The 17,164-nt window shown below is 46.3% G+C and overlaps 2 protein-coding genes across 13 annotated transcripts in view; one reads left to right on the forward strand and one right to left on the reverse strand.

Annotated features, from left to right (window-relative positions):
- Positions 1-3,363, reverse strand: part of recql5 (RecQ helicase-like 5) — a 197,391-nt gene extending 194,028 nt beyond the window's left edge. For 9 of the 12 annotated variants that reach the window (XR_005458018.1, XR_005458019.1, XR_005458017.1 and 6 more), the window contains exon 1: positions 3,156-3,363. Coding sequence is in view for 8 of the 12 variants with exons in the window: in XM_038777719.1 (XP_038633647.1) it covers positions 3,156-3,264 (109 nt within the window). In the remaining 4 variants the exon portion in view is untranslated. The remainder of the gene's footprint in view (positions 1-3,155) is intronic. The other 3 variants (XM_038777715.1, XM_038777713.1, XM_038777714.1) reach the window with 2 other exon arrangements.
- A 36-nt stretch (positions 3,364-3,399) lies between these two features.
- LOC119953435 (SAP30 binding protein) overlaps positions 3,400-17,164 on the forward strand; it is a 170,530-nt gene continuing 156,765 nt past the window's right edge. Inside the window, exons 1-3 of the mRNA XM_038777722.1 lie at positions 3,400-3,556; positions 13,284-13,387; positions 14,683-14,730. Of these exons, the coding sequence (XP_038633650.1) occupies positions 3,433-3,556; positions 13,284-13,387; positions 14,683-14,730 (276 nt within the window). The 5' untranslated portion in view covers positions 3,400-3,432. The remainder of the gene's footprint in view (positions 3,557-13,283; positions 13,388-14,682; positions 14,731-17,164) is intronic.

A 17,164-nucleotide genomic window follows, 5' to 3' on the forward strand; every position in this document is an offset into this window, starting at 1 on the left:
CTCAGGATAAGGGCAGCAAGGTGGCACAGTGGTTCGCACTGCTGTCTCACAGCGCCAGGGAGGTTTGATTCCGACATCGGGTGACTGTGTGGAGTTTGTACATTCGCCCCGTGCCTGTGTGTGTTTCCTTTGGGTGCTCCGGTTTCCTCCCACAAGTCCGAAAGACGTGCTTGTTAGGTGAATTGGACATTCCGAATTCTCCCTCAGTGTACCCGAACAGGCACCGGAGTTTGGTGACTAGGGGATTTTCACAGTTACTTAATTGCAGTGTTAATGTAAGCCTACTTGTGACAATAATAAAGATGATTATTATTAAGAAGGTTTAATATTTCTGAATCAGTTCTGAATGATTTTGTCCAGCCAACCTCCGCAGAAAACGCAAGAAAGAGCACTCGGGTGATTCTGTCATTTGGATATCATATGCTAATCTCAGTTCAGAATCAGAGAATCCCAACAGTGCCATTAAATTACCATCTAAACAAACTTTGCCAACACATTTCTCAGAAAAACATTTTGTGGCTGTATTGACAAGTGTTATTAAGTTCACTGTAGCATTGCGATGATGTCATGGAGTAAAACAGTACAACTGCACAAATGTGACATTGGTAACACAGCCTGTTTGTTTTTATTTTAAGCCATGATGTGGAGATGCCGGCATTAGACGGGGTGAACCCAGTAAAACATCTTACAACACCAAGTTAAAATCCAACAAGTTTGTTTGGAATCACTTGATGAAGGAGCTGCATTCCAAAAGCTAGTAATTCCAAAAAAAATCTGTTGGACTTTAACCTGGTTTTTACTTTAGTCACTGGGCTCACTTCAATGACACCAGCACACTGTCAGAAATGCCCCACTGCAGCCAATCAATGATATTCTGAATTCTCAAATCTGACTCCTGAGACAGGAAAATGATCAGACAGTTATTCTGTTGGAAAGCTCGAGAATTTATAACATGGGACAAATTTACCTGAACACTCAGAGAGGCATGAACTAATCATGTTCGCTGGCAGATTTACAAAAGACGGTTTCATGTTTGACCAAAATTGTAGAATTCTTGGAAAGAATTCCTTGGATAAGGATAAAATGGATTCTAAACAGTTACTGTTAAAGTTATTTCCACATTGACGGAAAAGTGGCAGATGGACAAATGGATAAACGACGAGGGAACAGAGAGCAAAGATAGAAGCATTTCCTTGGCATGGAAATTTCAGTGAGTGGTGCTGAACAGAGGTTTGCCTGGGCATTGCTCTTTAATACCAAACAAGTGAAAAACCTGGGCTTCGGAACGCAGAAAATATGGATATTTGTTGAGACAATATATGAAGATGTCTGGGATGAGCATCATGACAAACTTCAGAAGATAGATAGAAGAGCAGGTTCGGTGGGGAGAATTTCATGTTAAAAAAGTGATGAGACACTGGGCGGCTGGGTGGCACAGTGGTTAGCACTGCAGCTTCACAGCACCGAGATCCCAGGTTAGATCCTGGTCCTGGGTCATTTTCAATGTGGAGTTTGCACATTCTCCCCATGTCTGCTTGGGTCTCACCCCCACAACTCAAAAGGTGCAGGGTAGGTGGATTGGCCATGCAAAATTACCCCTTAATTGGAAAAACTAAATAATTGGATACTCTAAATTTATTTTTAAGAATGAAGAAACACATTATGGGATTTGAAAAATGGAAGCTAAGATTTTAAATGGAGCACATGGACCATGGTGTGCAAGATACAGAGGTAATTAAAGATGTGCAATTATAAAAATTGGATTTTAAAAAAAACCAGAAGCATTGACTTTGCCCTGGATACGTCAGTCAATTCGAACTTGTACATGACCTTAGTTACATAGCAGTTGGTGCTTGTAGTTTTGAACTTTTTAGGTCGGATATGCTTTTTCACTGAAACAGCATAGATGGAAAGTGATCTTGAAGATTAGAAGGGCAAATAGGGAGAGACTCTATATTTTGAAAGCAAGGGGATATTTGTTTAAAAGCACAAGGTATGAAAGTTTTTCCATAGAAACAGGTAGAATAATCAACAACAGGTCGGTGTTGAATCATAAATGCATTATTTCAAAATCTCTTATTGAAAAAAGCAAAGTAAGAAACCTGGGAATCGATGAGATGGTTCATGCAGAGACAACAATGCAGACTTGAAGGGCCAAATACCCAAACATTCTACAAACTGTTGCAAGTACTGGGGCAGTCACTGAAACCAGTCATGTAACCCATTGTTCTCCAGTGGGACAGTATCATCCATCAGTACTATACCCAAGTGTTATACAGTGACAGACCTATACCCACCAGTAATAGACCCAGTATTGTAGTGACAGACCGCTATCCACCAATACTTTACCCGTGTTAAACAGTGACAGACCTGTACCCACTAGTACTGCCCCCATGCTATACAGCAACAGACATGTATCCACCAGCACTGTACCCATGTTATACAATGAGACCTGTCCCCGCCAGTACTGTATCCATGTTATAGTAAGACCTGTACCCACTAGTACTGTACCCATGTTATACAGTGAGACCTGTACCCACGAGGACTGCACCCAAGGGGCTGTTTAGCACACTGGGCTAAATCACTGGCTTTGAAAGCAGACCAAGCAGGCCAGCAGCAAGGTTCAATTCCCGTAACAGCCTCCCCGAACAGGTGCCGGAATGTGGCGACTAGGGGCTTTTCACAGTAACTTCATTTGAAGCCTACTCGTGACAATAAGCGATTTTCATTTCATTTTTTCATAATGAACAAAAGCAAATTATTGTTTATGCTGGAATCTGAAACCAAAAGAGAAAATGCTGGAAAATCTCAGCAGGTCTGGCTGTATGGAGAGAAAGGAGCTAACTTTTGAGTCCAGATGCCCCTCTCTCAAAGCCCCAGTACTGTACCCCAGTGTTATACAATGACAGACCTGTCCCCAACAGTACTGAACCCAGGTGTTATACAATGACAGGCCTGTCCCCAGCAGTACTGAACCCAGGTGTTATACAATGACAGACCTGTACCCATCAGTACTGTACCCCAACATTATAGTTGCAGACTCGATCCAACCGCCGTACCCCAGTGTACTACAGCCACAGAACTGCACTCAACACTAAATCTCTCTGGTGGATTTAGAGCTGGGGAGAGGTCTTTCCATCCCTGGTGTCTCTCACCTCTCAGCACAGCCCTAATCGCGCTTTCCTGCCGCTGCGACCGGAACGATTCGAACCCGAACACCTGGCTGAGGGCCGAGTGCAGCCGGTCCCGGGAGGCAGTGAACATGGTGGGGAAGAGGGGAGGGGGCAAGGCCGGACCCCGGGACCGGCCAGACAGACAACTGGTGCTTGCGCAGCCGCAGACCAGGACCTAGCATCAGTGACGTCACCACGCAGAGCAACGCTCTGCGGTGGTAACCCGGCGGTGACATCTGCGCGTGGTCAATTCCCAAGAATGCGCCGGATGTTAGCTCGTGACGCAAAAAAAGTGCGCCCCAACATGGCGGCCAAGCGGAATGTTCTCTTCACTCTCACTGCTTATGCCGGGGACTCTGACTCGGAAACCGACACCGAGACAGGTGAGAATCGAGGATTCAGCACCACTCTCGGCCAGGGAAGATCAGCAATGGTCTTCCATCAACATGAATCCAAATCAGGCTGCGGTTTCTACCTCAAATTTAGAGAATAAAAATTTAGAGCACTGGTGCTTCACAGCGCCAGGGTCACTGTCTGTGCAGAGTCTGCATGTTCTCCCCGTGTGTGCGTGGGTTTCCAAAGATGCGCAGGTTAGGTGGATTGACCATGATAAATTGCATTAATTTCCAAAAAAAAGATAAGGCGAGGTTGATGGTTAAAGTGATGGGGTGGAGGTGTGGACTTGGGTAGAATGTGCTTTTCAAGGGCCGGTGCAGACTCGATCGGCCGAATGGCCGCCTTCTGCACTATAGATTCTATGAATAGATACAGTGCTGTCGCTGGGGTCTAGTACTGGTGGATACAGGTGTGTCACTGTCTAACACTGGGGTATAGTCCTCCTGGTTACAGACTGTTGCTACAAGACTGGGATACAGTACTGGTGGGGACAGGTCTGTCACTGTCTTACACTGGGGTACAGTATGAGTGGATCCTGTTTTATCACTGTTTAACATGAGTAAGGTACATCTGGATAGAGGCCTGCCACTGTAGAACACTGGGGTGCAGTACTGGGCATGTCTGTCACTGTATAACACTGTCATACTGTGTTGGGGGCAGGTGTGTCTTTCTAAATCACAAGTACTGTTCTGCTGGGGACAGGTCTGTCGCTGTATAACATGGGTACAGTACTGGTGGGTGCAGGTCTGTCACTGTATAACATTGCACCTGAGGAAGGAGCAGTGCTCCGAAAGCTAGTGATTTGAAACAAACCTGTTGGACTTTAACCTGGTGTTGTAAGACTTCTTACTGTGCTCACCCCAGTCCAAGCCAGCATCTCCACATCACTGTATAACACTGGGGAAGAGTAGGTACAGGTCTGTCACTATATAAACCTGGGTTACAGTACTGATGGGTACAGATCTGTCACTTTACATCACTGGGGTACAGTACTTGTGGGTGCAGGTCTGTCACAATGTAGCACTGGGATACAGTAAGTCTGTCACTTTGTAACACTGGGGTACAGTGCGTGTGGGTACAGATTTGTTACTGTACAACACTGGATACATTACTGGTGCAGTACTGGTGTGTCACTGTTTAACTCAGTGAAGGCACTGGTGGGTACAGGTCTGTCACTGTATAACACTGTATAACTACAGTATCATGGTGGTCACACAGGATAAGCTTCCAGGGAGCAGACAGAGGGCTGAGCATCAGAGCGAAACTTCAAAAGGAACAGTGCAGCATACCCTCAGGTGGAGCTCCTGAGATTACGTTAGGACTCAGAAAGTGACGCGGGACAAAAGGAAGGAGCTGATTGGTTCGAGGAGAGGATCAGCACAAGCACGGGTGGAAGGAGCAGCGGCGGGGCGAGAGGAGCAATGCAAGCAGGGGCAAGAAAGAAAGGCATGAGACGGAGTGAAAATGAAATGACAAATGAAATGATGACAAGCAAATGAGCGCAGGATGAAGTGTGTGTTAGTCTCCATCCCACAGCAAAGCCTGGTCTCCATCGTCTCGGATTTCCCTGCCACTGGGCCAAGACCTCACTCGGCTGATGAGCGACACCCGATGTTCGCTTTGTCCCCTCATAATCCCTCGCCACTCTGCCGACCCCCTAAGAGCCATTGCCAGAGGCTCTATAGCCTGCTCAAACAGCAGTGGCGACAACTGGCACCCTGCCATTTGATTTGATTTATTATTGTCACGTTATGTATACAGTGAAATGTATTGATTCTTGCATGCTATGCAGATAACGCATACCGTACATAGGGAAGGAAGGAGAGACTGCAGAATATAATGTTACAGTCATAGCTAGGGTGTAGAGAAAAGATCAACTTAATACGAAGTAGGTCCATTCAAAAGTCTGATGGCAGTAGGGAAGAAGCTGTTCTTGAGTCGGCTGGTACGTGACCTCAAACTTTTGCATCTTTTCCTGACGGAAGAAGGTGGAAGAGAGTATGTCCAGGGTGCGTGGGATCCTTAATTATTCTGGTTGCCTTTCCGAGGCAGCGGGAATTGTAGACAGTCAATGGATGGGAAGCTGGTTTGCCTGATGGACTGGGCTACATTCACAACCTTTTGTAGTTTCCTGTGGTATTGGGCAGAGCAGGATCTGTGATACAAGCTGTGACACAACCAGAAAGTATGCTTTCTATGGTGCATCTGTGGTGGGTATGGTGCCATGGTCCCCTGTATAGTTCAAAGTTCCGTGAACCCATGTCATTGGTCCACACACTCGCACTCGGTGCCACATATAACAGGCGCACCCATGCTACAAATCTCGGCCCAAATCCATGCCACAAACCCTGGCCCAAACCCAAACCTTCCCAAGACCTCAAACAGGTACGGCCACTCCACCTGGTCAAATACCTTCTCCGCATCCATGGACATCACTACCTCCGGTACCCGAGGTCCCGATGGGGTCATAATCACATTTAACAACTTAATTGGAAATTGCTAGAAAGCTGCCTGCCCTTTACGAAGCCTGTTTGATCCTGTGCAACCATCCCCGGGACACAATCTTCCATCCTTCCCGCCACCGACTTAGCCAGCACTTTCAGGTCTGTATTTAACAGCGATATGGCCCTATACGACCCACATTCCAATGGGTCCTTCCCCTTTCTCGGTATTAACATGATCATTGCCTGCATCATCATCTCCGGCAGCTCCCCCTTCTACAATGCCTCGTTAAATGCCCCCAAGCGATGTGGTGCCAGGTCAGTCACAAATGCCTTATAAAATTCTGCTGGCTAGTGATAGATTTAACCGTTCGATTTCAGCAGCACTTTGCGATTACTGGAACTCAGTAGAAATTTAAGTTAAAACTTCTCAGGTGCAAATACTAATTGTTTCATTTGTCTTCTATTGATTACAATTTGAAAGTCATTTAAAAGGCAATTCGTAGACAATTTGTAGCTTTCAAAGAATCACAGAAATTATCTTCTTGCTTAGGCAAACAGCTCCCAATAACTTTAAAAATCAAAGTCTGAAAATGAAATATGAATACAGGGAGACAATGAATAGTTCAGATCAAAGTATAGATGATTCATGAAAAAGAGAGAAAGAAATCCAGCTAATGATCCAGCCCAACTCCAACAACAACAACTAAAAATGGCCAAACGAAACTTACAGCTGTACTGTTTCATATTTGTCTTAAAGCATCTAATCATACCCCAATATAATCCTAATTGGTTTGGGTTAGACTCAAACACATCTGATTTGACGGCAAGCCTTCCATCTTTAATATGCAACATTAACCGGAAATGAATTCCTGTATAAGTTATCGAATGCTGTTATCGAACTGGTTTGTTACTGAATACAGTAGCACCTTTAGGCTCCTGTGGTTTTGCCATGGAGACTGCCCTGTCCTTGTCACTTTATCTTGCAAATGGATTTATTAGTTGAATAGAAATTTCTGTTTGCTGCTCTGTTTTTTTTTGAAATGCTGAATGTGTGTTTTTAAATGATCTGAGGTTACGAGTGATTCAATAGACCAGGGGCTCAATACTAAATAGCTAACCTGTACCTATTAGATGTGCCAGAAAACAGTTGACCTCCACAGGTAGCCATTGGCAGCAGGACCATCTCCGACATCATAGCCCTTATACTGTCCAATATACAGTCCAATATCTGCCACAGGGGCTCTTCTAGTGCCTGCCTCTTCTCTTCCTCCAACTGTGGGAGGTCCAGTTTGTCTAAGAACCATCCCTGTCTCCCTCTTCACCCCCCAAGTCCACCCTGTACAGCTCCTTATAATAATCCCTCAATGCTTTGTTTACCTTCCCCACATTCCCTGCCCCAGTCCGTATCTTCAAAAATCCCCTGGACACGGCCTGCCTCCGCAGCTGATACGCTAAGATTCGACTTGTCTTCTCTCTGTATTCGTACTGCACCCTCCCCATTGTCAGCTTGTCCCAGTACTTTTTTCCTCCTTGCCAATCCCTCCAACCCTCGAGCACTCCCTATTTGCCTCCACTATCTCGTTCATTAGCCGTTCATATGCCTCCCTTCTTTTCCTATCTGCATGTGCCTTGAACGAGATAATCTCCCACTGCACCTAGCGCTTCCCAAAAAGTGGCCGCCGAGACCTCCCTGTTTTTTGTTCAATTCAGCATAATCTTTAATCGCAGCCTGCACTTAGTCACAAAACCCTCTCTCAGCCAACAACCTGGAATCTAGCCTCCACCCTGGCCTCTGCTCCTGTCCCGATCTAAGCCGAATATCCAGCCAATGGGATGCATGGTCCGAGATCACCATCCCCGCATACTGTGCCCCCTCCATCCTGACCAAAACCTCCTGGCTCACCACAAAAATGTCAATTCTGGAATATACCCTTACACATGCGAAAAAAAGGAATGCTCTCTTCCCCCTGGGTTCCCCTCTATCGTCCACCATCCTCCCCTTTTGGCTCTACCCCCGTTAATTTCACCATATAACTGGCCCATCCAAGATGGCCCCTTTCTCTACCCCTGACCAACCATGTTTCTTCTCCAACCTCGCCTCGTCGCATCATCCACCCTTTCCCCCCTACCACCTCCACATCCCCTCCCCTCCTACAGCCATCTCTCTCTGCCTTCTCTGCCACCTCACTTCCATTCATCAGCGTTACCTGCCAGCATAGCAACTCCCACCCAAAGGCTTCCCCCACTGACCCCCCCCCCCCCCCCCTCACCCCCATCCTCGCCTCTCCATTCACTGAAGAAGGCTCCCCGCTGACCTCGCCCTCCCACACCCAAACAAAGACTCATCTCGAACCATCAGATGACCTTCCTCAAGAACAAACAAACAAAAAAAACACAGCCCCAGGCAGCAGGCGGGGGGATGGGGACAGCTGTCCCCTTTCAAACTTTTCACCCCTGCTACCCTTTGTCAATCAAACAATAAAAAAAGAAAAGAAAACTCCATATGGGAGGAAAATAAATCCCTTCCACCAACCCCCACTCTACCCATATTCCCAATTGCATCAAAGTGCCAGCACATTAATCTCCCAGAATTGTTTAGTTCAGTTCGCCTCCAATTCATGCTCCTTGATAAAGTCATTGGCCGTTTCTGGGGTCTCAGAATAGTGTTGCCGGCCTTGATACATCACCCAAAGCTTCGCTGGGTAGAGCATCTCAAATCTGCTCCGCTGTCAATACAGCACCACCTTGGCTTTGATGAACTTCGCACACCGTTTTGCCAGCTCAGAGCCAATGTCCTGGTATATTTGGATCTTATTCCCCTCCCTTGCACAGTTGCACCTCTCCCTGGCCCACTGCAGAATCTTCTCTTTATCCACGAACGTATGGAGCGTCATGATCACCCCCACGGCGGCTCCCCCGCTCTAAGCTTCTGCCTCAGAGACCTGTGCACTCTGTCCATTTCAGGGGCCTTATCCAACACCCACTCGAGCGTGCTGCCCAACGTCTTGCAAAGGTCTCCTAAGAACTGCGCCTTCAATGCCACCACCCAATTGCCGTGGTCCGACATCACCCTCTCAATCTCTCGATCTGCGCCTCCAAACGTTTTTCCACCCAATCCATCAAGCCCTTCAGGGGTGCCACAGCCCCTATGATCACCTTCGAGTGATTCTCCTGCATCGCCTATCTCTGCTGACAGAACTCTTCCTTGATGAAGGCGCCGAGGTCCCAGGTTCGATCGCAGCTCTCAGTCACTGCCCGTGTGAAGTTTGCATATTCTCCCCGTGTTTGCGTAGGTTTCACCCCCACAATCCAAAGATGTGCAGGTTAGGTGGATTGGCCATGCTAAATTGTCCCTTAATTGGAAAAAATTAATTGGGTACACAATTTTTTTTAAAAGACCTATCTTCTCGGGCTTCACGCAAGCGCTGCCCTGTGTGCGACCACTCACACCCTGGCCGCCACCGGAAGTCCCCTACAAGCTCCGCTTTGGAATTTTTATCTCTGGTTTAACCCCTCATTTATGTTCATTGGCTTGAATGAATGTCTGTTACTTGGAGGATAACTTGTTAATCAAACATTGGACATTACTTGAGATTGATTGGTGCCTATAAGGCCTGACGGGATCTATCCAAGGATTCTATGGGAATTGCAGAGCCATTGGCAATGATCTTAAAAAGGGAATAGGGATAACCCTGGGAATTACAGGCCAGTTAGTCTTACTTCGGTGGTAGGCAAAGTAATGGAAAGGGTACTGAGGGATAGCATTTCTGAGCATCTGGAAAGATACTGCTTGATTAGGGATAGTCAGCACGGATTTGTGAGGGGTAGGTCTTGCCTCACAAATCTTATTGAATTCTTTGAGGAGGTGACCAAGCATGTGGATGAAGGTAAAGCAGTGGATGTAGTGTACATGGATTTTAGTCAGGCATTTGAAAATCACTTATTGTCAGGAGTAGGCTTCAATGAAGTTACTGTGAAAAGCCCCTAGTCGCCACATTCCGGCACCTGTTCGGGGAGGCTGGTACGGGATAAGGTTCCCCATGGTAGGCTTATGCAGAAAGTAGGGAGGCATTGGATAGTGGGGAATTTGGCCAGTTGGATAACGAACTGGCTAACTGAAAGAAGTTAGAGTGGTGGTGGGTGGCAAATATTCAGCCTGGAGCCCAGTTATCAGTGGCGTACCGCAGGGATCAGTTCTGGGTCCTCTGCTGTTTGTGATTTTCATTAATGACTTGGATGTGGGAGTTGAAGGGTGGGTTAGTAAATTTGCAGACGATACGAAGATTGGTGGAGTTGTGGATAACGAGGAGGCCTGTTGTCGGCTGCAAAGAGACATAAATAGGATGCAGAGCTGGGCTGAGAAGTGGCAGATGGAGTTTAACCCTGACAAGTGTGAGGTTGTCCATTTTGGAAGGCCAAGTATGAATGCGGATTACAGGGTTAACGGTAGGGTTCTTGGCAATGTGGAGGAGCAGAGAGATCTTGGGGTCTATGTTCATAGAACTTTGCAAGTTGCCACTCAAGTGGATAGAGCTGTGAAGAAGGCCTATGGTGTGCTAGCGTTCCTTAGCAGAGGGATTGAATTTAAGAGCCATGAGGTGATGATGCAGCTGTACAAAACCTTGGTAAGGCCACATTTGGAGTACTGTGTGCAGTTCTGGTCGCCTAATTTTGGGAAGGATGTGGAAGCTTTGGAAAAGGTGCAAAGGAGATTTACCAGGATGATGCCTGGAATGGAGAGTAGGTCTTATGAGTAAAGGTTGAGGGTGCTAGGCCTTTTCTCATTAGAACGGAGAAGGATGAGGGGCAACTTGGTAGAGGTTTATAAGATGATCAGGGGAATAGATAGAGTAGACAGTCAGAGACTTTTTCCCCGGGTGGAACAAACCATTACAAGGGGACATAAATTTAAGGTGAATGGTGGAAGATATAGGGGGGATGTCAGAGGTAGGTTCTTTACCCAGAGAGTAGTGAGGGCATGGAATGCACTGCCTGTGGAAGTAGTTGAGTCGGGAACATTAGGAACCTTCAAGCAGCTATTGGATCGGTACATGGATTACGATAGAATGCTGGGGTGTAAATTGATTTGTTCTTCATCTCGGAAAAAAGTTCGGCACAACATCGTGGGCCGAAGGGCCTGTTCTGTGCTGTATTTTCTATGTTCTATCCAAACTTGCTTAGCGTTTGCTGTGCAATCTTAGGTAAAATATTTGATATGTTTTCTCACGATTTTCCAGGTTTCAGAGCTTGGCGGAGAACACTCTGTTCTCAGTATTGAATACGATCGAATACAATGATTAATTAATTATATGAGAATATGTCTGTGTTCCCACAGTCAAGACACTTTTAATATTTTGGTTATTAGTTACGTACTTTCAAACTAGCCCCTATATGAATAAGACGCGACTCTGTCACACATGTACAGTACTGATGGATACAGATCTGTCACTGGGGTACCGTGATAATAATCTTTATTGGTGTAATCTTTATTGGTGTCACTTGTACCTCTTTCAATTTGGTCTTTTGCATACGCTGCTCCCAATGTGGTCTCCTCTATATCGGGGAGCCCAAATGCAGACTGAGTGATTGCCTTGCTGAGCATCTTCGGTCTGTGCGCCTGCAGGACCCTGACCCTCCCGTTGCTTGCTATTTTAACACAAGGCCCTGCTCCCGTGTCCACATGTCTGTCCTTGGCGTGCTGCAATATTCCAGTGAACAAACTGGAGAAACAGCATCTTATCTTCTGGTTAGGCATGCTACAGACTTCCGGTCTCAACATTGAATTCAACAACTTCAGATGATTAGCGCTACCCCATCTCGACCCCTTTGTTTTCATTCCATTTCATTTTAACTGTCTTTAAACTTTTATTCGTTTCTTGTCTTTATATATTTTCCCCCACTCTTTCCCCATATCTTACCCCCTCACTTACCTTTTCTTCCCTTTCCCTCCCCATTTCCCTGCCTTTTTCTCATTTTACCTACATCCCACTCATGTGTTCTCCCCCCCCCCCCCCCCCATACACACATCTACATCTGTCACAGCTTACCCTCTGATCTTAGTTTCTCTGTAGTTTGGCCTTTCACACCTTTTATTCTCTCTGGGGACTTCCATTAGCACTCTTTTCCCTTGGTTTCTGTGGCTATGACTCATCTTTCATTCCCTCACCCTACAGTATAAATATCTCCCACTTTCTATGCCTTTTAGCTTTGACAAAGGATCATCTGGACTCAAAATATTAGCTCTTTTCTCTCCTTACAGATGCTGCCAGACCTGCTGAGATTTTTCAGCATTTTCTCTTTGGTTTCAGATTCCAGAATCCACAAAAATTTGTTTACATTTATTATGGGTACAGTACCAGTGGGTACAGATCTCTATAACACTGGGGTACAGTACTGTGGGTGCAGGTCTATCAATATAACATTGGAGTACAGTACTGGGTACAGGTCTGTCGCTGTATAACACTGGGGTACAGTACTGGGTACAAGTCTGTGGCTGTATAACACTGGGGTGCAGTACTGGTGGGTACAGGTCTGTCAATGTATAACACTGGTACAGTACTAGTGGGTACAGGTCTGTCACGAGAAAATGGGGTTCAGTACTGCTTCCTACAGGTCTGTCATTGTTTCACACTGAAGTACAATACCGGTGGATACAGGTTTGTCACTGTATAACACTGAGATACAGTATCAGTGGATACAGTTTTGTCACTGTATAACACTGAGGTACAGTACCGGTGGATACAGGTCTGTCACTGTATAACACCGAGGCACAGCATTGGTGGGTACAGGTCTGTCACGAGAACACTGGGGTTCAGTACTGCTTCATACAGGTCTCATTGTATAACACTGGGGTACAGTACCGGTGGGTACAGATCTGTCACTGCATAACACTGGGGCACAGCACTGGTGGGTACACTGAATAATGCTGAGGTACAGTACCAGTGGGTATAGGTCTGCTATTGTATAACACTGGGGTATAGTACCGGTGGGTACAGGTCTGTCACTCTGTCACCTTCGGTTCAGTATGAAAGGGGCTGTTTAGCACAGGGCTAAATCGCTGGCTTTGAAAGCAGACCAGGGCAGGACAGCAGCACAGTTCAATTCCCGTACCAGGCCCCCGTACCCTGAACAGGCACCGGAATGTGACGATTAGGGGCTTTTCACAGTAACTTCATTTGAAGCCTACTTGTGACAATAAGCGATTTTCATTTCATTTTAGTACTGCTGGATACAGGTCTGTTACTGTTTGACTCTGTTCTTTGTGTGTCAGGCACGAAAGGAGGACTAGTTTCTGCTGGATATGGTGATGATGATATCAGCAGAATGGAGGAGGCAGATGAGCTCGAAGAAGACGATGAAAGCAGCAGTCCACTGGTAAGTGGTCAGTGAGAAAAATTCTTCTCAAAAACATACACTTTTGTTTTCCTCTGATCCCTGAATCAGCAGTGGGATTTTCATGAATTGCTGTATGTCCTTGTTCAGTGCAACCTGTTAAATGTATTGCTGTGGGAGATTGACCTGTTTTGGGTTGTCTCAGACAGCCTGAGAAAGTTGAGTTTTTGGTGTGTCTGAACCAGGTCACACAGAACTGGATTGGGAAAGAGGTTTCTGGAGGCAGTGAGACAAGAATCATGGAATAGGAATATTTATCTTTATGGATTGAGGACACATAATTTGCAAAAGCTGCATTAAAGGGTTGTGCTTGAAATTCATTAACCATATAAATGGGGTTCCTATCAAAAGGAGAACTGATAATGGTGCTTGAAGAGCAAATTTGCAGACTGCTTTGTTCTCTTTAATATTGAAGAGTCAACCGTTCACATTCGCAAGTATGAACTTGGTCACCCGCTGTCTCTTTAGTACAGGAATATTGCGCAACAGTACTCTTTTCAATTCTTTGGTACACATGGACAACAAGGTAGAGTCAGACATAGAGGGCTAGGAGGTGGAAGGGACGGAGTGTTCATCTGCTCAGAATATTTTATTCTGCTCTGTGGAAGGTCTCATGAGTCAAAACATTGACCTCTGTGACACTGAGCCGAATGGATACAGACATCTCCGATTCAATCCCCAGTCAGATAATCTCCATGCTCTGACTGTTAGAATGCTGCAATTTAGTATCTGTCCTCCTGAGACAGAGACCGAGAAGAGTACTGCCATGATTCTGCTCCCCAATCACTGTCCAGCAAGCCCTTTTGCAATATGGACATAGAGTGAGGACAGGATTGAGTTTGTCTCTATTGCTCTTATAGTGGCATAGAATGCCACCTGGACCTGTGAGAAAAATAACCAGTTGGGTGAGGTACTGGTGAGCAACCTGTGCCCATGGAACCTGTACCCAACATAAAGTCACTTCCTTCAGAGTGGAATCATCTTTTGGCTGTGTTGAATCTGATTTGCAGAGCCAGGGCAGCTATTCTCAGCCAGTTTTTCCATGGGTTTAGTGAATTGTCAGGGATCCTGGCTGATGTATGTTCCAGGACATTTTGTATCTGGAATATGGGGTGTACCTTGAGTCTATTCGACGGCTGTTGTCTGTCCAAAATTGGATTTTGTCCCATCTGTGTCTGAAGTAGGAACAATCCTACTTGCAGCATTGCGCTGCATTCTGAAAGTTGACCTGCAGCCACAAGTGATCCCTTTAACCTTGTAAATTCTTGTCATTGTAGGAAGGTGAAGATTCAGAAACAGAGCTGCTGGAAGCAGATGGTATAAAGGTACGTTGTAATTTCACACATTTTTTAAAAAAAATTTAGATTACCCAATTATTTTTTCTATTAAGGGGCAATTTAGCGTGGCCAATCCACCTACTCTGCACATTTTTGGGTTGTGGGGGCGAAACCCACGCAGACACGGGGAGAATGTGCAAACTCCACACGGACAGTGACCCAGAGCCGGGATCGAACCTGGGACCTCAGCGCCGTGAGGCGGTTGTGCTAACCACTAGGCCACCGTGCTGCCCTTAATTTCACACATGAGTGGAGCGATGCATGAATCAAGGGGAGAGGGAGAAAGGGCCCAGATATTCCTGTCTCCTGTTCGCTTTCAAAGAACAAAGAAAATTACAGCACAGGAACAGGCCCTTCGGCCCTCCCAGCCTGCGCCGATCCAGATCCTTTATCTAAACCTGTCTCCTATTTTCCAAGGTCTACTTCCCTCTGTTCCCGCCCGTTCATATACCTGTCTAGATGCATCTTAAATGATGCTATCGTGCCCGCCTCTACCACCTCCGCTGGCAAAGCGTTCCAGGCACCTACCACCCTCTGCGTAAAAAAATTTCCACGCACATCTCCCTTAAACTTTTCCCCTCTCACCTTGAAATCGTGACCCCTTGTAACTGACACCCCCACTCTTGGAAAAAGCTTGTTGCTATCCACCCTGTCCATACCTCTCATAATTTTGTATACCTCAATCAGGTCCCCCCTCAACCTCCGTCTTTCCAACGAAAACAACCCTAATCTACTCAACCTTTCTTCATAGCTAGCACCCTCCATACCAGGCAACATCCTGGTGATCCTCCTCTGCACCCTCTCCAAAGCATCCACATCCTTCTGGTAATGTTGCGACCAGTCTATCAACTGACCACTCTATCAACCTGCGTTGCCACCTTCAGGGTACAATGGACCTGAACTCCCAGATCTCTCTGTACATCAATTTTCCCCAAGACCCTTCCATTGACCATATATTTGATCTTCCAAAATGCATCACCTCGCATTTGCCTGGATTGAACTCCATCTGCCATTTCTCTGCCCAACTCTCCAATCTATCTATATTTTGTATTCTCTGACAGTCCTCCTCGCTATCTGCAACTCCACCAATCTTTCCCATTCATCTTCCAATGACGGTGATGTTAGGCAGAGTTATTTGTATATTTTGCGCATCAGTGGAACTCCTGAGCAGTGTAAGCTGATGTAAAAGGTGGCAAGTGATTCGCACTGCTGCCTCAGCTCCAGGAACCCGAGTTCAATTCCGGACTTGGGTGACTGTCTGCATGGAGTTTGCACTTCCTTCCCATGTCTGCGTGGGTTTCCTCCGGGTGTTCCCGTTTCCTCCCACAAGTCCCAAAAGACGTGCTTGTTAGGTACATTGAACGTTCTGAATTCTCCCGGAATGTGGCGACTGGGGGATTTTCACAGTAACTTCATTGCCTACTTGTGACACTAATAAAGATTATTATTATTAGTCTGAGGCTGTTAGATGTAGAAGGCTGGATGGGGGGTATGTTAGAGCAAATACCCCCTTTGGAAAGAAGAGACCATATTTCAAGAGTTAGTTTGCTGTTGGAGATTTGCTGAAGAACATAATTCTTGGTTTTGGCCTGGAAATTAGTAAAAATGTCCATAAATGCAGCTCATTCTACGTTCTCTTCATTTATCTGTTGAATGTTTCATTAAACTGACCACTAAAGTACAGGTTGAGCCACTTGGCAAACTTAAAATTTAAACCAGAGCGAGCAAACCATAGGAATGTGCCGTGACTAAACGTTTTGAGACTGTGGCCCTTAAGGGAACACTATTTCAGTATTGTGCAAGGTGCCGACAGAATTGCTAGTTCCTAAAATAATGAAAGGATTTTGGTTGAGATAGGACATGTGATCGGCGCAAGCTTGGAGGGCCGAAGGGCCTGTTCTTGTGCTATATTGTTCTTTGTTCCTTAATTTGGATCAATCTTAGAAAAAGAAAGCTGTAAGTTCTCCCTTGTTCAAATCCTTCAACATGAACGAAAACTTGATTAATTGAGTGAGAGTGAAACTTAAGGTTTAATTGTTCTGATATTGAATAGAAAGAACCACACGGGTTTGTCGGTCTGTGCCGGCTGGCTGGTTGGTTTGTGCCGGTGTGGGCTGGTCAGTTTGTGCCGGTGCGGGCTGGTCTGTTTGTGCTGGTGCGGGCTGGTAGGTTTGTGCTGGGTACGGGCTTTTCGTTTTGTGCCAGGTGCGGGCTGGTCAATTTGTGCTGGATGCGGGCTGGTCGGTTTGTGCCGGTGCGGGCTGGTCGGTTTGTGCTGGATGCGGGCTGGTCGGTTTGTGCCGGTGCGGGCTGGTCGGTTTGTGCCGGTGCGTGCTGGTCGGTTTGTGCTGGTGCAGGCTGGTCGGTTTGTGCCGGTGCGGGCTGGTCGGTTTGTGCTGGATGCGGGCTGGTCGGTTTGTGC

The sequence above is a fragment of the Scyliorhinus canicula genome, chromosome 18 (assembly GCF_902713615.1).
Source record: "Scyliorhinus canicula chromosome 18, sScyCan1.1, whole genome shotgun sequence".
NCBI lineage: Eukaryota > Metazoa > Chordata > Chondrichthyes > Carcharhiniformes > Scyliorhinidae > Scyliorhinus > Scyliorhinus canicula.